The sequence below is a fragment of the Ischnura elegans genome, chromosome 3, assembly GCF_921293095.1.
Source record: "Ischnura elegans chromosome 3, ioIscEleg1.1, whole genome shotgun sequence".
NCBI classification, from domain to species: Eukaryota; Metazoa; Arthropoda; class Insecta; order Odonata; family Coenagrionidae; genus Ischnura; species Ischnura elegans.
The window spans coordinates 49215763-49237200 of NC_060248.1; the positions used below are offsets into that span (position 1 = coordinate 49215763).

General features: G+C 37.4%; 2 protein-coding genes across 3 annotated transcripts; one reads left to right on the top strand and one right to left on the bottom strand.

The window, feature by feature from the left end:
* The first annotated feature begins 235 nt into the window (after positions 1-235).
* On the top strand, positions 236-8126 carry LOC124155747 (tubulin alpha chain-like). Its single transcript, XM_046529820.1, has 6 exons — positions 236-326; positions 477-696; positions 3027-3328; positions 3449-3760; positions 6595-6810; positions 7747-8126. The coding sequence occupies exons 1-6, from the start codon at positions 324-326 to the stop codon at positions 8005-8007; spliced, it is 1314 nt and encodes a 437-aa protein (XP_046385776.1). The 5' UTR covers positions 236-323; the 3' UTR covers positions 8008-8126.
* Positions 8127-12315: 4189 nt separating this feature from the next.
* On the bottom strand, positions 12316-18293 carry LOC124155748 (probable 28S ribosomal protein S26, mitochondrial). Of its 2 annotated transcripts, none has more exons than XM_046529823.1 (4): positions 18260-18293; positions 17781-18026; positions 14614-14869; positions 12316-12582 (listed from the first exon to the last, which is right to left on the bottom strand). In XM_046529823.1, the coding sequence occupies exons 2-4, from the start codon at positions 18014-18016 to the stop codon at positions 12403-12405; spliced, it is 672 nt and encodes a 223-aa protein (XP_046385779.1). In that variant the 5' UTR covers positions 18017-18026; positions 18260-18293; the 3' UTR covers positions 12316-12402. The 2 variants fall into 2 exon arrangements, with proteins under 2 accessions (XP_046385779.1, XP_046385777.1); XM_046529821.1 differs by having other exon boundaries at positions 18121-18276.
* Between the last annotated feature and the right edge of the window lie 3145 nt (positions 18294-21438).

The window sequence follows — 21438 nt, forward strand, 5'->3', positions numbered from 1 at the left end:
ACATATTTTATCTTTTGTGATTATCCTGAAGAAATCGATAGTGGTACGAGTAGCGCCCGCGGCGCCACATATGAAACTGTAAAAGGACAATTTTTTACAGCCAATTTTATAGAACATTATAAAGTGAGCATTAGATTGCTAAATATAATAAAGATATCAATTAAAAAATAAAAATGTGTTACCTCTTACCTTTTTCAAGAAAAACAATGAATCTTAATTTCCATACGCAGAAAAACAAATAGTTTGTAAACAATGTCACTATAAAACATTTCCATATTCATCCCATTCCAAAATTCGCTGTGATATTTTACCCTCCCATAATTATGGTGAGATAATCCTAGCCTTAATTAAATAAATTACTGTTCATCTCTTTATGTAAATAATTTTAAATAAATACCAGATAGCCATTTATAAATGCATTGGTAATTTTTTTATCCAAATATCTGCAAAATATCAAATATGCAATTTCATTGCAGAGGGAGTGCATATCTATTCATATCGGCCAAGCTGGAGTACAAATAGCAAATGCATGCTGGGAATTATATTGCTTAGAACATGGCATACGTCCAGATGGTACAGAGCATAAAATGGTAAGCTCCCACCAAGATGACACCTATCAGGCTTTCTTCTCAATGACTGCAGGAGGAAAATATGTCCCACGAGTGGTGATGGTTGATCTTGAACCAACAGTAATAGGTAAATAAAATATATTACGGAATATTCTCTGCTATATGAATAGTAATCAATACACAAGTATTGTCATGAGAAAAAACTCCCCTGGACCGGAAATCCAACCATGGACATTTGGCTTTGCGGGCCACTGCTCAGACCACTACGCTATCCAGGTTCTTTAATTCTCATGGCCTCATGGTACTAGGTGTTAGGGTCTAAAATTGAAGCTGTGAACCACTCAATTTCAGTGATGCATATTGGGCATGCAATGAACTTTTGCTAAACTAAATTTTTTCGTTATCATTTAACGAATACCGATGAATAGTCAGCTTTGAAAATGCTATACGATTGGGGTTTCCATTCAAATCATTTTAAATATGAGAAGTGAATCGTTATTTTATTTCCATTAAACCTTTGCTTGGAAGAGCAAACAAAATGCACTGAGATTGCTTGCATAATTTTTGTACAATTGAGTTACAATCTCATTTCGAACTCGCCTTATGCAATTAATAACAATTGATGCATTCTGACAATTTAATATACCGAGAGGGTATTCACACACATTGTGGACAGAACTAATGTAGTCTCTCTATCAAAAGCATAGCAACCTTTAATTACCTGAAATTGTCTCACCAAGTATCCATTACAGACGACAAGGGCTTCACACTAACCAACTTTTAACTGCTAACAAAATGCCATGGTTCACCCTGTATTAGATGGGGATCCATCATAAAAATCTTCAGATCAATAGGAGTACTAATGTCATGAATTGATTACTTTCTTTCATTATTAGGGCCACTATAGTGCCAATGCATCAAGAGCTGAGAGAGGGTTCAGACCCCATTAAATGCTTGGGGTATACAGTCTCCAATGCACCCTTCCCCAAATGTTTTTATAGCTACAGCTGCACAACCAGGGCTAGGGAGTATTTCAAATAAAAGTATTTTGAAATATGTATTTGAAATTGACAAACTGAATGTATCTTATATTTCAAACTCAGATTTTTGGTATTTTCCCATTCTAAAACAAAAAATACATTTGTAAAATACTATACGTATTGAAGTAGCTCTGATAACACTTCTGTAACATTATGTTTCAGAGATTACTTCGTTTGCGTTAGAATCATTTTCTTCATGCTTGCAACTATCCATAAGGTGCCAAGGCAGGATATATTTTTTAAGATCTCTTAGTTTCTGTACAAATGCAAAAGGTATTTAAAATACTATCCATTCTGTAGTTTGTTTTCAAATATACCCAAGTCAAAGATATTTTGTACTTCAAATACATTTGGAGTGGTATTTCCTTCTTCAAATACCTTTGGATTCGATTTAATTTTGAATGCTTAAGTGGTACTTTGTATTTCAAATACTCCTTGGCCTGTATTTTCCCGTTCCATGCACATAATTCACTTCTAATCAGTGGCATAGCCACAGCCCAGTGAGAAATGGGTGGTGGAATCCACGTGGAATCCATGTTGAGTGGTGGATATTTGGTGGTGGTGGATATTGAGTGGTTGGACCCACGTGGAATCCACGTTGATTTCAAGTGGATTTGTGGTGATTAGCATAAAATGTTAAACAGAATTTCTAATTTGTGGAACTTAACTCTCTGGTGACATTGCGTCATTTATCATCCTGAAACCACGCTAGTTATGTGAAAATGTATCGCACATTCTATTTTTATATAATTCGTGGAAAGGCAGCCATGAGAGCACATGAAAAATCATAGACACATACATAGAAGGTTTAGATATAGAGTGGTTGAGGTTTTAATGGTTTTAGGACAGCACCTACTGCTGTTTTAATTTTTCCACCAAATTTCCACGTGGGTTCCACGTTGATTCCTCGACCAAAAACACGTGGTATCCACGTTACATTTCCACGTGGGTTCCACCACCCATTTCTCACTGGGAGAGGAGTTTTCCAGGTTACAACCCCCCACTTGAGCCTTTTAAAGGAGGTGCCAAAAACGAGTAAGATATAACCTCAATAATTAAAAAAATACTTTATTTTAATAAATACTGGTACAAAATTACTGTTTTTGAGTTCTAAAAATCATGTTTTCAACATCAAAAATCCCCAGATCCCCCTTAGCCCTGGGATGTTTTTCATACACCCTGGAAGGACCCCAAAATCTCCAGCATACCCCCCAATTTAAAAATCCTGGCTAATTGCTACTGCTTCTAATCAATCTTGTGAAAATATTGATTTCAAAGAATAATGCACCAGAATTTTTATGTATAACCCCAGTTCTCAAATTTCTATTGCTTTTAAATAAAACTCTCATTTGGGACCCTGAGAAAAAAGTAGATATGTCAATACTTTCCAGGGCTGACTATTATTATACGTTTGCAGATGAAATTCGAACTGGAGCATACAGAATGCTTTTCCACCCTGAGCAACTTATAACAGGGAAAGAGGATGCAGCAAACTGCTATGCTCGTGGCTATTACAACATTGGACCAGAAATGCTGGATCTAGTTCTGGATCGTGTGAGAAAAGTTGCCGATGACTGCCACTCACTTCAGGGTTTTCTTATATTTCGATCATTCGGGGGAGGAACTGGGTCGGGATTCGCAGCATTGCTGCTAGAACATCTCTGCCAAGGTTATGGGAAGAAACCAAAATTGGACTTTGCCATTTATCCTGCACCACAGGTTTGTTCCTTTCACATGTTTTTAATGATAATTGACCTCATATTTGTACTTCCTGTGCATCTTCAATAATTTTATATAAAATTTATAATACAATTCCTTTCCGACGAACCTTTTGAACAGATATCCACAGCAGTGGTAGAACCTTATAATGCTGTCCTAAATACACACAGCACCTTGGAAACAGAAGATGTTGCTTTTGTTTTCGACAATGAAGCTTGCTATGAGATATCAAGTCGGAATCTAGATGTGAACAGACCAACTTACACCAATCTTAATCGCCTTATCAGCCAAGTTGTGTCAAGCGTCACAGCTTCTCTCAGATTTCCTGGTTCTGTTAATGTTGATTTAACAGAATTTCAAACCAACTTAGTTCCTTACCCAAGAATCCATTTTCCTTTAATAACATATGCACCAATTGTTCCAGCATCAAAGGTAGGTACTGTTCATCACTTATAAACTAATTTCAAGGTGAGGGGCAGCTTATGACTTTTTGAGGTGTTAGAGTCCTGTACAAAAAACTACATATTGCTGGAGCATTATTTTGTTGCCTTTCTCTTCCCCATTCGCAGAAGTCAAACAAATTACAAGCAGCTTTGTAGTAATTCATGGCATTACACTCAATAACAACAAGTTCCAAAAACTAAAGTTGAAAATTATTGGTATAACTTAGGAATACAACATTCACATTAAAAGACAGCAAAATATCTGAATATTTGCCTTCAACAACGTTTTAATATTTCTTCATGAATTTACCATTTCACTAAATACAAAATATTATGAACAACCACTGAAAGAAATTATATTTTAACCACAAATTTTCAGTTCAATGTTCATGGCACACTTAGGAGGCATCTTGCATTGTGTTGGAAATCAGATTTTAAGTTATTTGTTGAATAAATGAACAATAAGGTGCTCTTTTAAGTGTTCAAAGGATTCTTTATGTTTTCACCAACCGTGCGATTTGCTATCATAGTTCCTAATCTGATTCCACCCCACCCATGCTTTTCTTTCATTCAAAAGCAAGTACGGTTGGAAAAAAAATTTAAAAGTCCATTTTTATACAGCCAAGGGAGAATAAGAACCCAGAAAATTGCCCAACTTCAAAAAAGGAGCCTCCCTATAAAGGAGCTGAGGATAGTCACCCAAATATTGACTTCATGTTTACGAAACATCCATCCTCACGGCAGATATTGATTGAAAATGAATGAAACTATTGGCATAATTAGGAATATGCTTTGGAGGTGGATGGGGGGGTGTGGGAGGGAGTATCCCGTAGGACACGCGCATCCGTCACTATCGATATTCAGTCATCTCATCGACTCACATCACATCCATGATATTAATAAATGATCTTTAACTTTAAGTAGATGCAGTAATTATATGTCAAAACTAGACAATAGTTCTAAATATTTTTTTATTCTTCTGAGGCTTTAGATGGGATACAACCCCCGGGGGTTAGATCCCATCTAGAGGCCTCGTCCCCCATACTTACACCACTGCATGAAGCAATACACACAACCTTAAACTGCAAGCTTTATAATTATAAGAACATTTCAGTTATTTCTACCACATTAAATAATTATTCATTATATGCAATAAGAGGAGGAAGATCTCTCCCCAGCACAAATATTCACATTTTCCCAACATAAATTAAAACACCTACAACAAACCTCACCAACAGTACTCGGATATCAAGAGACTTCGCTACGGTCATCCCACTGAATGTATGCAAATTGCATGTCATGCAAGTATCGGTGGGTAGAATACATTTCAAGGATAAGGTGTCATCAACCAAACTGTTCATCCGCAGGCTGTGATGGATAATGTGTTGGATATGTTGTTCAATAGATCCTTTCGAAGAATAATTCGTATCATATGGACAAAGGTTTTTTTAGAATGACTTCAATATGGGAATTTTGTGGATTTTGATGAAAACCCTCCCTCACACTCTCCATATCATCCATAGAAGTGAAAGTTGTGAGATCCTATTAAGGACCTCCTAAGCAACTGCTTTAGCAGTGAATGAAAATTTTGAAGCAACAACAAGGCTATGTAAGCAAGTGCGAGGCTGCTACTTGCTAAACATAAAATTGCAGGCCCTAGCAAACTTCCTCTGTCTTCTGAAGTCTCATTTATGTAGGGTGGGTATATCTTCCCAGTGGCACTGACTTCTCCACTGACCATTCATCAGTTGCCTTACCACTCCTTGGAACTAATCAAAAGGAGAGGTTTGCCATCCACTCCCCTCCAAACATCTTTCCCTCCACCAGCAGCCAAGCTTCATTTGAGGGACCATAAACACTCAGACACAAAATACCTAATTACCTGCACTTGAAATCAAATCACTTAAGTTTTACTATTAGCAGTTGTATAATTTAGAATTTTCCTCAACATTGTGAACCTTAAATCTCATAATACAGCCAGAAGCTCTTTAAAAGTTTTCTGGATGAATTATTATGAATCACTAAAAGCAACCAACATTGAAGAGAAATAATTTTTTAAATGTTTGTGAATGAAAACATGTATAATTAGGATAAATTCATACACGAAAAATGGTCAGTTGACTTATTTCTTGATGTTACATTCATAAGATATACAGATATTCTCCCTCAGATAGACTTTGGCCATTAAAAACTTTGTTTTGCTGGTCAATAATGAATGTGCTAAATTTGGCTGTCATTTTCTCATGTATCCAGCTTTACCACAATGGCCCCAATGGGTTGATCTAAATACAGTGCTTTCACTTCTGCATTATTGCTCCAACTATTATGCGCCTCCACTAACCAATAGGCATTAATTTGGAACACCTATGAGTCATTCGACCGGTGAGATGAGAAGGGAGAAGGTGAAGAGGGTAGAGAGGAAAACAAATGAGGGTGTGGATGGAAAAAGTAATTTGGCGGGAGTAAATGCAACAAACTGAGTTTGGTTTTGGGAGGACTGTTGGGTAAATGGCAAAGGGAGAGAAAGAGCACAGGGTTAGAAAGATATTGAAAAGGCCAAAAGGAAAATTAAACAGGGAAGACATCACAAAGAAGGAGGACCAGCATGGGTGATTAGCAAAATGTCCCATGTAAACCTTACTTTCCTAGTAGAATACTTTAAGTGATGGGAAAAAACAGCACATTAGGAAATTTTTGAGCCTCCAAAACATGTAAATCAAATTTGATTATGTTACTCAAAATAAACTCATTCTTTTCAAGATGCATTTCACTTGTGGCGCTAAGCAAAATCTGACATAAATAACAAAAATTACTTTCTCACAGGCATATCACGAGCAACTTTCAATAGCTCAGCTAACAAATGCCTGCTTCGAACCTGCAAATCAGATGGTCAAATGTGATACAAGGAGAGGGAAATACATGTCCTGTTGTCTGCTATATAGAGGAGATATAGTGCCAACAGATGTCAACAATGCAGTTGCAGCAATAAAATCCAATCGAAGTATCCGCTTCGTTGATTGGTGTCCAACTGGTGTCAAGGTATGTTTCAAGATACATTCTATTATTATTAGTATCAACGGAAAGCATAAATAAACATACTGTGACATAATGATATTGAAATGCAGAGACTAAATGAAAAATTAATATAAAAACACAAAAAATCAAAGCTTGAATTAAAACCAATATTAAATGGGCAAACAAATTGCACACCATTTGCGATACTGTGACATGACACACAATAAAAATACTACCACATGATCAAGGATACAAGGTTATCAACCATTCAACCCAAAAACCCAAGACTGAAACAAGACAATCTTGTCAGAGGTTTTTTCGGAGACATATATTTTGAGAGAGGGTGCTTAAGTTTCAAGGCTACACTCTATGGATTATTTCTTTTTATTATGCATTTGAACTTCATCCTCTATTTAAGCTCTGGAACAGCAAAGGAAGATCTCAGATGGAGCAAATGATGATTGATTTAAAATAAAAGAATTCTGTCATCGTACACTGAGCTGAGAGTATAACTTCCATAGCAGAGAACAGAATGGAGAGTTGCATCAAACCAATCTCAGGATTGATAACTCTTGTGAAGAAACTACTTTCCAAAGATAGCAAACATAAATTTACAAGAAAGGAGTACAACACATGAAAACACAGCACCATAATGGCCCTAGCATCCTGATGATTGTTTTTTGGTTGACTATTTTATAAACTGGTAGACACATAATGACTTGATTCTTTTGTGAAACTTATTTAAATATACATTAAACAATAGCAGTCTGTGTAGCCTCTTAAATGTGACCCCCTCTACACAGAAGCACCGATATTTTGGTCTCTTGAGTTTCAATTTACAGAGGTGTTACCACATGTATTATTATGTTGAACTATTTTCCAAATAGTATTAAAAGAAAATGGTAAAGCTCCAGCAGCAACACAACAAGAAGAGAGACTGTATCAATGAATCTATTACAGGTGGGAATCAACTACCAACCACCAACAGCTGTACCTGGAGGAGATTTGGCAAGAGTAAACCGTGCAGTATGCATGACAAGCAATACAACAGCAATTGTACAGGCATGGGAGAAGCTGAATTACAAATTTAATCTTATGTTCCGAAAGAGAGCATTTGTGCACTGGTACGTGCGAGAAGGAATGGAAATAGGAGAGTTCAAAGAGGCGAGAGATGATCTCGCTGCTCTCGAAATGGACTACAATGAAGTTGGCAGTGACTAAGAAAAACTTAATAAGACAGGTTTCCACTGTACTCATACCATCTTTTAACATGCTGACTTTCATTCTCATAAAGATAACAACATGACACAATTAAATGCAGTTTTATGATTCATCAAAAAGTTATTGAAACATTTATATGTAGTAACTAAAATGATAAGAAGCAGGGTCCTCTGCAGTACTTGGAATGAAAGAGCTTGAGATGACGGTTATGAAGATACACCCATATTACCTCATTTAACTTAGCCATAGCTGAAACTAAATATCTAAAATGTTCAAACTATTCAACAATCACCTAAAAAATACTTCCAGAACAACTTAATGAATTCTAAATGCACATGAATTCTAAATTAAATCCTATGGTAAACATGATCAAGTCAAGAAAAATTTCTCGGGATTCCCACCGGGTGTGGTACTGGGTTAATTCTCCCAACGTTTCAATGGCTAAGTCTGCCATCGTCTTCAGGGGTTCAATTGTAATGGTACTTCTTACATATGATTTTTTATTACTATCTATCCATAGCTTTACGTTGTTTAAGTTAAAAATTTCATGGTTGTTTGCACCATTATATTTAAACATTTTGCTTGTGTCTCTGTGTCACTTTTTGGATGGCTACAACGTTTCCCGACATTACCGCAACAAGTACAATGGTTTAGTACCGTAAGAAGTACCATTACAGGTGAACCCCTGAAGACGATGGCAGACTTAGCCATTGAAACGTTGGGAGAATTAACCCAGTACCACACCCCGTGGGAATCCCGAAAAATTTTTCTTCAATCTATACGCCGGGAAAACCTTAAATTTTACATGATCAAGTCAAGTTATCATACCCCAGTTAGCAGTCCACTTGAAAAGCATGCTAGCTAGACTAATATGGCATGAGAGAGATTGAAAGGGAATGGAATTTTCTTGTTTAAATCATAGACTTTATACTATTAATTCAAAAAAGTTAAAATTGAAATGAAAACATGCACAATCTTCCAGAAATTTAAAAATGATATGTTTATTATAACAATTAGACATGGGAATGAAATGTTGTATGAAATTAAAAACATTTTATTTCTGTGTAATATCATTCTGTAGCAAAGCAAAATGGCCAATATCTCTGGAAAAATACATCTACGTATAAATACACATGATGCAGTAAAGTCAAACTGTGGGCATATCACTAAAACAAGAAAACTTGACAATGCATCATAAAGAAAAATAAATGTGTAGTAACTTCCACGGAATATTCGACCTAGGTTTTGACACAACATGGGTCATTACAAGGTATTAAAATTCAATGTCTACATAAAATACAGCAGACTCCCAATTATCTGGGTGCGGTTTATCCATGTTGCGGATTATCCATGGATGAGTTCACACTCGATGTTTCCCACGATCTTTTTAAAAAAATAAAATCAGACTCAAAAGCAGCAGGATATTTGCATTTTCATGCATGGCTACACCGGACCCATTATTTCCATTAGAATTTCCTTCCTAAAATGGAATTATTTTATATACTTGATGACAAGGAATGTTTCAAGTTTACTTGGACGTCTGATCTAACATTGCAGGCGACGATCTGTGGCAGGGAAAAAAATCTCTTGAGCAATTTTAGAAGATCCTTTAAAATCGTAAATTTCTAAAAATTTTATCTTAATCATTAAATGTATATTCCATCTCGCGAAAGCTCAATTACGAGGATTGTACCAAAAGTAAGGTTCACAATGAGCTACAATGTTGAACGAAGGTGCTAGGCTAAATTCCACAACATTGCCGTGCGCAGTAGTTCCCCTACTCTCGAGTCCGCCAGTCAGCAATTCACTGTGTCGCTCATTATTGGCTTAGCAACCGTCAACAATGAAAGTGATGATCCCTGTTCCCACAAAGTGTGAGGATCAAGCAGTAATCCGATTTCTCCTTGCCAGGAAGTTACCGCCATTGGAGATTCATCAGCAACTGACTGAACTTTATGGTGAAGAGTGCATGCCGGTTCAGCACGTCCGCAAATGTTGCAGGGCTTTTGCTGAGGGCCGCACGGAAGTTCACGATGAAGAACAAAGTGGAAGACCGCCGGTTTTGGATTGTCCAGAAGATCAACAGTGAACTGCTCAAAGATCGGAGGGTCACTGTCGGTGAATTTGTTGAATGCATTTCTTAAGCTTCTCACGGCACAATTGCAAGAACTTTAACACAAACGTTGGGTTATCACAAGATGTGTGCTTGCTGGGTCCCCAGATGCTGACTTACGGACTCATGGAGCCACGCCTTGACACTGCTCGAAAATTTCAACAATTTTAAGGTGGGGGGTTACAAGGAGAAGTTGTTGGTCTCTATCGACACCGGAGATGACGTGTGGGTATTTCATTTTATCCCCGAAACAAAACTCTTAGATGGCAAACGCTTCAAGAGCGACGACGAAGTCCGAGCAGAGGTCACACACTTCCTCAATGGGTTGGCGGGAGACTTCTTCAACTTAGGGATAAAAAAGCTGGAGCAATGTTTTTAAAAGTGTGTAAAAAAAATGGAGACTACGTTGAAAAATAGGCAAAAGTGTAAGCTTTCCAATGATGTGAAAATTAATATCAATAAAAAAAGTTCGGTATTTGTAAAAAATATGGGAACCTTACTTTTGGTACAACCTCGTATTACCGTGGATTTGCATACGGTTGAATACGGCCCAAGGGAGCCGGAGGTTTTGCTGCAATCAGGTATATTTATGACATGACTAGTCAAGGTCAAACTGGAGAGGAAGGTAATAGTGGAAGCAGATGAGTGGAAGTGAAGGCAATAGGGAAGTGGAAATAGAGATATCATGAGTCATAGCCATGCACTTGCTTGCGTTGACAATTTGCCATAAGCCCTGGTTTCCCATAACCACTGCTGGGCGAATGAGTGATCGTGCACCTGTAGCCATCACGGGAGTTCCGTGTTCCTGTTTTTCAAGCATCGCGGTGTGCGATCGCACTTGGTGATCATGAATACATGTCCCAAAGCAGCTGCATTGTGGGCAACTTGTGCGAGACTCGGCATGGTGCCTGACAGTGTCATTTCTGATGTCACGCAGTGATTTTGAAGCATTCATGCATACCACGTTCCTGAATCTGTGATCTTGCAGCCATGAATGCGTGGTTTTCAGAAACCAGGTATTATACAGAGCGGTAAGAATACCGGTGCAATCACATCGTTGCCGCTAAAAAGATTGCAGTTGTGAAAAGGAAGCTCTTAATAATTCCAGAAAGGAATAAAAAAAATAACAACACGTGTGTAGATAATAATAGACTGATTGATTTACGTAAATAATGAAAGTAACAGGAAATTAAAGGGAAAGTTCCGATTATCCGTGCTTCCGATTATTCATGCCACCCCTCCCCATTATTAGCCCGGATAATCGAGAGTGTAATGTATTATGATCAAGGTATTAATTATGTGTAGAAGATTCTGCATATCTTTTATCCACTACAAAGCATATCAAATACTTTCATAAAGTTAGGACGTCCGACCTCAGTGATGAAATCTTATAAATAAAATCAGACTTCGTTTGCTTCACATCAGACTTGGCTTAGGGGCAACAACTCTTGGGAGGTTTGTAGGTTGCCTATAGTGATATGTATATTGTCTTCAATTTGCATGCATTGGTAAAACATGCATTTCATTAAATCAGCTATGTATTTGATTTTCATAACCCTGTATGTTAAATTCATCCTTCATTATTGGCAGATGAACTAACTGTTCCTATACCATAGATGGAGTGTCAGATGAAAGATACCACTAGGTTAATGGTCTCCTCATCAGATGCATTGTGGGTAGTCACCGTAAGGGGGCAAGGAGTTGGAGGGGGAGGCTGAAGCCTCCAAAGCCACCCCCTGGCTATGTGGCTGGACATGGTTGATTTCATTGCACGACTTACCTAATTACAACAGGAATAATAAACTTTATGGCAACAGATGCAAACTGCATATTCCTCATGCTAAGATGATAGGTAGATTGCATTGTTGGAGGGACCATTTACAAGTTTCCTGGCACTTAAGAGCTTTGGTAAAAAGTGCCAACCCCATATTTACCATGCCAGCCACTCATAGACAACAGGCTAGAGTACCACAGCATAAATGGCCTCCCATCCAGGCATAGCCCAGGACTTAGTTTTGGCTGATCATACAAGAACTGGCATGTCAATAAATGGCCCTTGCCAAGAAGACACATAAAAGGAGAAATGAATATTCTTGAATGAGAAACTTAATGGTCCTACCTTCAAAGAACGGAGATTAAGCAACAAGCTAGTAGGAAAGAAACTAAAAGGAGGATATGGTTGTAAAAATAACAAGTAAAAATAACTATAATTCTATTTACACATCATAAACACTTTACATTTTCAGACCACAAATAAATTCAATATCTGTTCCACATTACTTTCAATTAGCTGCAGACATTGGATGGTCAACTGCTTTTTCAACAACTTCTGGTTTTGCTTTCAACCCATACACAGTGTTACCATCTAGATCAATAGAGTAGTTATAATCCACAGGATTAGCTAAAGCATATTCAATGGCTTCGTCTAACTTTTCAGGAGTGATGAAAGAGCTTGCTTTACCCTGAAAATTGGAAGAAAAACATTAAAATTAATAAAAAGCAATACGCTGTAATTAAATATATTATTATTTCTAATATGAATCAACACATACCAAAAATTGGTACAGTTGGGCCACAGATGACTAAGAAAAGGTGTCGTATCCTGTATATTTGGCTAATTTGCAACTTTCTTTTGCTTCATTCTAGTGAATTCTTTTAATGAATAGCAATTTCGGATCTGAGTCAACAACCCTATTAATGATTTTATTTATAAACTTGTCTTTTTCTCAGCAAGGAAGAGTGAGAATTATCATTCTTTGTACAGAAGTATGCTCAAGAATTTCCCAACTATTACTTTAATCCTTTGTGTTCAAAGAAATTCCAAGAAATAAATGTCATAAAAAACTGCTGAAAGCGAAGAAAGTTCCTTAGCCTTTGAAAATATTAGTTTGGGAATTCTCACCAAGAATCTGAGGCAATAAACTGCACCTAAGATTCTTTGGGCATTCACAGAATACACACATCTCAGAATGACACACGGAAATATTTGACTTGGCACATCCCTATGCCTGACAGAAAAAAGATGAATTCCTAAACAGAGAAATGCAAGAATTCAGCACTAAATATATATAAGACTCATGATGCCTAAGGATAAATGTTTTTTTAAATATGAAGAATACTATTCTTATGACATGAATCATTAATCTTAAAAATTAAGAGCACCTGTGACCCTATAACTATGAATTCCAATTAAATTTTAACTTTCTACATAAAAATGTAGTACATTCAATATAAAAAATATTATACAACAAACACAGACAGTGTACTTCCAATAAATTTCACATTTTACATCACACTGATTGCTAAATTAACATGATGTAGTAATAAAAATTCATTTCAGAAATTTGTAAATTAAAAATCTAAATTTTTTATAACTATGGTTAGAAGGACATGTATTAAACCACAGCTTATTCATTTCTATATACAGGTATTACAAGGTGCTTCATGTTTTCCTCACATGTAACATGATTACTTTAAAGAATGGAAATCACCTCAATACATATACTACTTGAGTTACTGAGCTGATGCATTAAATTTGGCATTTTGAATAAGTATTAGGTGAAAGGATTTCAAGTACAAATATAAATTATATAAAGTAAAAAATAAAAATTTGTAAAATACCTAAATAAGTTCAATGAATTCTAAATTATATGATGTCAACAAAAACCATTGACGGTGTGGTAATATTCAGTTGGACTACTTATGATTATACCAATTCCAAGACAATGAAGCATGACCAGCAAAGGAAGGACAATTTACCACCAAGTCCCAATACTGTATTAAAAATAGACTTGAAGTTCTAATGTCCAGTACCAAACTGATAATTATGTAGGAGTTTTTTAAAATTGTGTTCAATAACGACTGAAGATTCCACTATATTTACTCTCTTTTTGCACCTTTCAACTGAGGGAATCATATCAGCATCAAATATATTAGAAAATTCCACAAATGGTAAGTACTGTAACCAATGCCGCTTGGTGCAATTCATGGGCATTCAAATCGGCGTTCACGAGGCAGGGAAGGCTGACGTAATTTTGTGTGTGAATGTGTGTGAAGATGCAGTGAAGCGTGAACGAACCCAAGTGCAGTGTATTCCCCCCCCTCCTAATTTTTAGTTTTAATTAAGTTTTTGACTAATTGTTCTTTTGTTGATTGATAATTGTTTTCATTATTATTTCACGGGCCAGTAGCAGTAGTTTTTATTTTAGGTTAAGAGAAACAATCAATTTATGTTTTATTGTGTATTTCATGATTGATTTGTACATTTAATGTTTTGTTGAACTCCTAACTTGCAGCGTAAGCCTTCGTTATTTTGTGCACGCCAGCCCTCATTCAGCATTAGAAATCCACCCCACACCCACTTTCTTCTTTGTTCCCCCAACTACTTCCCCTTTCTCCCGACCCACAACCCGCCCGTCTTGGACGAACCCTCCAAACAAACCCTCCCACACCAACAAGGTGGGTTACAGTACATATCAATGAAAACAACAAACCTTTTCTTGTTTCACAATAGACTCAATTAACAGGAGTTGTTCCTCCGCTTCTTTGTCAGCAATGATCATTCTCTCGAGGATTTGTTCTCGTTCTTCCTCAGCTTCTTTGGCCAAACGCTTCTCTCTAATAGCCTTCACTTCCTTGTTCCACAACTCATTCACTTTCAAGGCATGAGCTATTTCTTCATCTTCAACAGCTAAATTTTGTTCTGGAAGCTCTTTCGTGCTCATCTTATACTCATTCTCCAAATAACTCCTGAAATTATAAAAAGGACCTTTGCATTGACCACATTTATATAAATGGTTTCCTGCTTCACAGACTTGATTGAAGGCTAATATGTACCAAGTTACCTATAGGAAATGGGTACAGAACAGGGAAGCACCTAAATGAGTTTGAAATCTCAACATTCTACAAACTCACCATCAATCAAGATATTTACTTAATTTCTCTATACAGCCAGTAAACAACATTTGTCAAGCTTTTTTTGCTGATAAGCAACACTAATGAAGATGAGTTCCTTAGCTTCATTTCTGATATGCTGGTAATTTTTTCCACTAATTATTAAAATGAGAGATTATGAATACAAGAAAATGTAGTAACCTACAGCCTATTATTTCTATGTTCAGGTATTTTAGGTGTTACATTTTACTCACATGTAACACGATTATTTTAGAGAATGGAAATTATCAAACTACAGGCTTGAGCTATTGAGCTGATGCATCAAATTTGACATTTTGTATCAGCAACATGTGTATGAATTCCATAAGGCTTGTTCAATATGCAACAATAATCTCTTTTCAGAGCAATATATTGTTTCAGTGCAACACATCAAAGCCCTTTGCGTTCTCAAATCCTCACACCAAGTTCGTTTTGAATCTACTTCCCCACAATATTCAACCAGTATGTCAGGGCGCATGTAATTCAATGCCATCATAATTTAAAGATCTTTTATTGTAAGCAGGAAACCAATCACATAAATGTTGCCTTATGTTTCTCCTACGCACATTTTATATATGTACGAGGGTTGCCCAGGATGTAATGCACCAACATTTTTTTCTCAGCCGACAACAATTTTGCGTATTTGAAACTTCTCGTATGCAATACCTAAAGTTTCATGGGGGCATACACAAAATTTCTGACTTTTTCGACAAATAGCTTAGCTGCGGGACCGTTTCAAAATGGTGTCTGTAAGTGATCTAGGTTACAAGCAGCGTGCCGTCATTAAATTTCTCACTGCAGAGAAAAAAAAAACTGTGGAGAATATTCACAAACGTTTGTGCAAAGCCTATGGAGCATCTTCTGTTAATAGTAGCACTGATAGTCGCTGGTCTCAGCAAATGAAGGCATTAGAAGGTGGTTTGGTGGTGCTACAAGATTTGCAGTGGTCGGGAAGACCATCCCCGGCTGTCTCTCCTGACAATGTTGTAGTGAGCTAATGTTGCCATCATCATGCCATTGATGCCAAAAGGTGGAGCCATTAATTCAGAAGCCTATGTCAGCACATTTACAAACCTCAAGTATTCGAATTCAGTGCCATACCAACCGAAAAGATGCTTTGATTCAACACAATAATCCTCGCCCTATCTCAAGTTTGAGGATTGCAGAACGAATGGCAAAATAGGGTTGGACAGAACCACCCCATCCATCCTACAGCCTTGATCTGTCTCCCTCGGACTTCCACTTGTTTGGATAATTATAGGATGTCATTCGTGGAAGACAGTTCGAAGACGACGAGGGCATGATTCACTTCGTGAAGATATGGTTTTGTGACCAGAACAAGGATTGTTACCAACAGGGTATACACATTCTTGTTTCGCACTCGAGAAAGGCCATAAAACTGGAGGTTACGTGAAAAAATAGGGTGTGTAATAGAAACATCATTCTGTCGTGTGTGTAATTTTCATAATGTGCGATAAATAAATGCCGAAGAAAAAGAATATGGTGCATTACTTTCTGGGAAACCCTTGTATTTGGAAAACTGGGTTACACAAATGATATTAAAGATGTAAAAAAACGTTTTTGTGGGAAATTTGAAATACCAATAACCTAATGGTTAGCAAGTGTCTATGATAATCACAACACCGAAACACATTTTAATGCAACACATTTTTTTGCGGTCTTATAACTTAGAAAACTTATAACTTAGAAACTTAACTTATAACTGAGAAAACTTGGCATTTCTTGTGGAACATTTTCCAACATTCATGCTTTGTCTCATATAATTGCATTGATTTCCGAAAAGTAACCACACTAAGAGGAGCTGTTAAAATGGCATCGGTAACTGAGGTGTGCCCCAAACAATGCAGAGTGATTGAGTTTCTTTTGGCAGAAAACCAAGGGTATCTGAGATATTAATAGGCGCTTGTAGCATGTCTACAGAGATCTGGTAGGGAGCAAAAGCATGAAAATTTATTGGGTATCGTGTTTTTCATCATCGCCGCTACGGGGATGGTGGCTCTGACATTGACCAGTGGAATGGTACCGTGCAGGAATACAGACCCTCCCTTCAAGGTGGCGTCAAGCCGTAGCATTGAATGGAGATTACATTGAAAAATAGAGTTGTCTAGCGATAATATTGGGGAATAACATGGTGTATTTAAATGCTGAATAAAACAACCCATTTCAGAAAAAAATGTGTTGCATTACTTACTGAATTCCCCTCTTAAGTTTGCACTTAAAATTTTGTATGAAGCCTGATTTGCATTTTCAGACAATTTTTTTTCATTTTCTCTCAATATTTACAGGTATGGTGAAGCATGACAGATACTAAAAAAGTCACAAAAGCTCAAAAAATAAAAGGCACGAGTGTAAAAAAAACCAGGTCGATATAGATTGACCCTTGGCACTCTTTACACATACCCCCTGAGCTGATGGATCGGCCCGCTGGCACTATTAGGGTTAAATCATTATTAGGATGGCCACAAATTGAAATTTCCTAACATATACCTGATATAGGTACTTCAAAATTCCTTGACAAAATTTTTCTTAGTCCTAGAGAGACAGCCCCGCCCACTCCTGTTCCATTTCCATGGCACGATTCAGAGAGTGATTGAAATCGATAAAAAAACTTAAGCGTATTAAATATGAAGACCATAACACCATCCCAAAAATTGCAACATGGTAAGCAAAAAATGATAAATCCATCATATTTTGAAAACATAATTACCGGATGGATTTCACTTGGGTTCTATAAATATTATACAGGCGTCTTAACTCCAAAGTCTCGTCCTCCGGTAATGGCTTTCTTTCGGGTATCCTGAAAAGTTTGCTCTTGGCGATAGGAGCCCATATAGCCTTCCTCTTCCATCGCACGAATTGAGAAAGCGCCGTTACGGATGGAATCTCTCCGTGGTGAACCGAATGGAACGAAGAGAGTATGCCATACTTGATGTGAGAAAGCATAGTGGTAAACCTGCACGAGAGGAAACTATTAATTAGTACACCAACACGCAAAATAAACCGTACTTAACTCGGCTGCGGGTGGAGTACTAGAGTTCACCATTTACCTGAGTAAAATAGAAACCCAAGCGATTAAATATAAACAGCTGTTAGCTTGAATACTTGTCACATTGGAGAATAAATGCTTTCATTCAAAACAAGCCACAGCAACACACATTAGCCCACAAACACTGGCCTCACCATTACCTCTGATTACCTCCACTGAAGGACGATACGCGCATGCACGCTCAATTTTTTAATATTTTTACAACTTAGCCAACACCCCAGAAAAACATAACAAATAAATATGTTGAAAAAGCTAATATTCTGGGAAAATTTAAAGTAATAGAAAGAGCTTATTTTTTAATTCATTTACTTTAATAATATTTTTGGCATTCATTTCTGCTTTAGCCAAATATCAGCTATTATATTTTTAATTTTATGTTGATTAACCTGTAAATAATTGAGCGGAAAATATGAACGGGCGTAAAAATTTAATATATAAGTAAGAGGTTATATAATATTGACAGTTAACATCAACATTGGTATGAAAAGCCTATAAAAGTTTTAACGGTCTTGTTTGCGATGCGAGATGGGTTAAAAACCTCACCTGCCATCCCAAAGTTGTGGGTTCGGGTCTCACATTCGACTTTATTTCTTCTCTATATTATGACTGTTGTATAACCTCCTATATATATATATCCTATATTATAGTGGTATTTGAACTCTCGTCACTGGAGTAAAACCACCATCTCCTTGTGCCCTGCCATTTAGCTGGTCCTTGGCATCTCTTCTTTCGGCACGGTCGACCACAAGACTTAGAATAAATCTCCCCTCCACCATGAAGTGCCAGCAGACTAAATATTGGGTAGAGGGAGGGGTACCTACCCTGTTGTCCCAAGGGTGAATATAATCAATAGTAGACGAAAGAAATGTATCGCAATGGATAAAGCAACAGGAAACCTCTATTAGGCTCAATCTAACATGTTAGACAAGCTAAGCCAAAAGAAACACTAAAATGCTCCATGTAACTGTTTGCCATATAGTCCTCCATTCACCAACTGGTTGAGGAAAGACAGAGTGGATTAAGATCATGTACATAATCTTCGTGGGGAGAATGCTTGGCTCTGAAGGGCCCTAGGCAAAGCCCTTGAATATCCCAGTAAAAATTCTCTCAGGGTGGCCCAGACAAAGGATTAGGCCCCCATAACCTAAATGTAATAAATTCACTCTTTGACAGCCTAAGTTTGGGTTTAATCCACTCTTACTTAACAAAATGATCTTTCAAGTCAGAGCAATGAGAGAAGACAATTAGCAGTAGATTAATTAGAGAACAGTATTCTGTAGAGAGACAACACTGCTGGATAATAGCCTATTAATTATTTCCTTGGCAGATCCCTATGAATATACTGAGATTTCATTCTGAAGTAGCTATGACATGGCTGGCCTCATGTAGATGTGATAATCATGAAAAGGTTACTCGTGGACCTTTGGAGGAGGGGGAAGTATCCCCCAAATTCATCAGAAAAGGATTTTCACTCAAGCTAAGTTTTAATAGCCAATGTAGCTCAGCTGAGATAGGATCAGCTTCTCGAGTGGAGCAATGGATCGCAGAGTTCATTTTGGCTGATGCTGCAACACATTTATTTAGTGCAATTCCAGGACAGAGATGTATTCAGAAGCGTTAGCATTGAAAAGGTGGCAATTGTGTTCACTGCAACTCAGTCTATAAACTATTCACTTTATGCTTGAGGGTGGGCTTTCGAGAGAGCCTGGACACTCTCAGTAGGTTTCGCTAGTGGAGTAGGAGTAATACCAAGGAAGAGGAGGAGCAAACTTAACGTTGCCAAATGTAAATAGCCGCCCTAGTTTGTCACTGAAAACGTCAGTGCCGAGGCATATACTGACTCTCTTTGTGATTCAGTATATTGTTTCGGCTTATTATTGAAGATTATCCTTTCCCAGAAGCCCACGACATTGTCAGCTACCATGCTGAATGAGGCACCATTGGTGAAAGGCATACAAGGAGAGATCGTGAGGTTTGCCAACACTGCTCCGCAAGCAGATTCACTACGTTAACTTGACAGAGGTCTGAGAGCAACTGACTGAGGCCACGCCTACTGTCTGCTAATTGGCTATGATAAAGTCACGTGTCGAGAAACTTTCCCTATCCTCACACCCACTTACTTAAGCCTCACCTGCTCACTCGCAAAGATAAAATGAATAGCACCTGAGAAGACCCTGATACATATACTTGGCAGGCAGTCTCCCCCTTAAATCTTAGCCAGGATTTGCTTCTGTGCAGGTAGATAGCCAGTGCAGATTCAGACAAAGGTGAGGGAATGAATCTCCCTTGGTCACTCCCATTCCCTGCCTTAATCTAAATCAATAAGGATAAAGGTTAGCAACATTGCCTTCAAATTGAAAACCGAAATTGGCTCTCTCACTAAAACCCAAAATCGAAATTGATTAAAAGATTTATGCAGATAGAAGAGAAATATAATCTACGACAAAAAATGTACTTTCTAATTCTGCATTTCTACACATTTTTAAAATAAACAAAAACTGAAAAGTTCTTTTCTACTTTTCTGAGTTGTTAACATCATTCGAGTACAGTATCAATGAATTATTTAGGGAAAACCTTTAATTAAGGGCAAGAACCACCACAATGAGGCCCATGCACATGGCAAAAGAGTGGCTGAGACATGCACGGCATGATCTTGTGACTTCATCAACTCGGTATTTGAGGGAGGCGACCAACACCTGAGGTCATTTACGCCATGAGAGAAGGGTATGGAAGGAAGGATGGAGAGAAACCCGGCATTGGCACTAACTTGCTCTTAATTAAAGGAGCCAAGGGGAGCATGGCTTAGCATCCCATCCGACAGATGGAGTGTTGCACTTGAAATGTCCTCGAGACAACATTCAAGCAGGGATCGGGCAGTCTCTAACATTTCTCTTCCACCATCAGGATTTGAACTTGAGCCAATGTGAGGGAAACCTTAAGTCTAGCCACAACACCAACCCTTTCCCTATCATCAACTTATCAGTGACATGTTGAGGGTCACCAATTTTTTGCTGCAAATAGCTTGAGAAGTAAGGATCAGATCAAGTAATGGAAAAATAAAAGTCTCTATTTTTCAAACTGTAGAACATCATACTTTTTATTTTAATGGTGAACAAACCCATTGGCATGTCTAGTTGGGATGAGGAAAATGGGGTTGGGAAGAAAATAAACTATCAACAAGGATTTATTACCATTGAAGATTATAACAGAAAATTCCAGGTCAAACAGAACATAGGCCCAATATTATCTGAGGAAATAATTATGGGGAGAAAATTAGCCATTGGTTATGAGAGATCACGGTAGTGTAGTTCCAAATAAA

What these genes read in the sequence shown, in the direction of transcription:
- LOC124155747 (XM_046529820.1), top strand. An exon ending in CAATTGTTCCAGCATCAAAG is followed by an intron (nt 3,761 to 6,594) that starts GTAGGTACTGTT and finishes ACTTTCTCACAG; the next exon opens with GCATATCACGAGCAACTTTC. An exon ending in GGTGTCCAACTGGTGTCAAG is followed by an intron (nt 6,811 to 7,746) that starts GTATGTTTCAAG and finishes AATCTATTACAG; the next exon opens with GTGGGAATCAACTACCAACC.
- LOC124155748 (XM_046529823.1), bottom strand. Translation starts at nt 18,016, where the DNA reads ATGCTTTCTCACATCAAGTATGGCATACTCTCTTCGTTCCATTCGGTT. An exon ending in ACCCAAGTGAAATCCATCCG is followed by an intron (nt 14,870 to 17,780) that starts GTAATTATGTTT and finishes TTATAATTTCAG; the next exon opens with GAGTTATTTGGAGAATGAGT. An exon ending in CTATTGTGAAACAAGAAAAG is followed by an intron (nt 12,583 to 14,613) that starts GTTTGTTGTTTT and finishes TCCAATTTTCAG; the next exon opens with GGTAAAGCAAGCTCTTTCAT.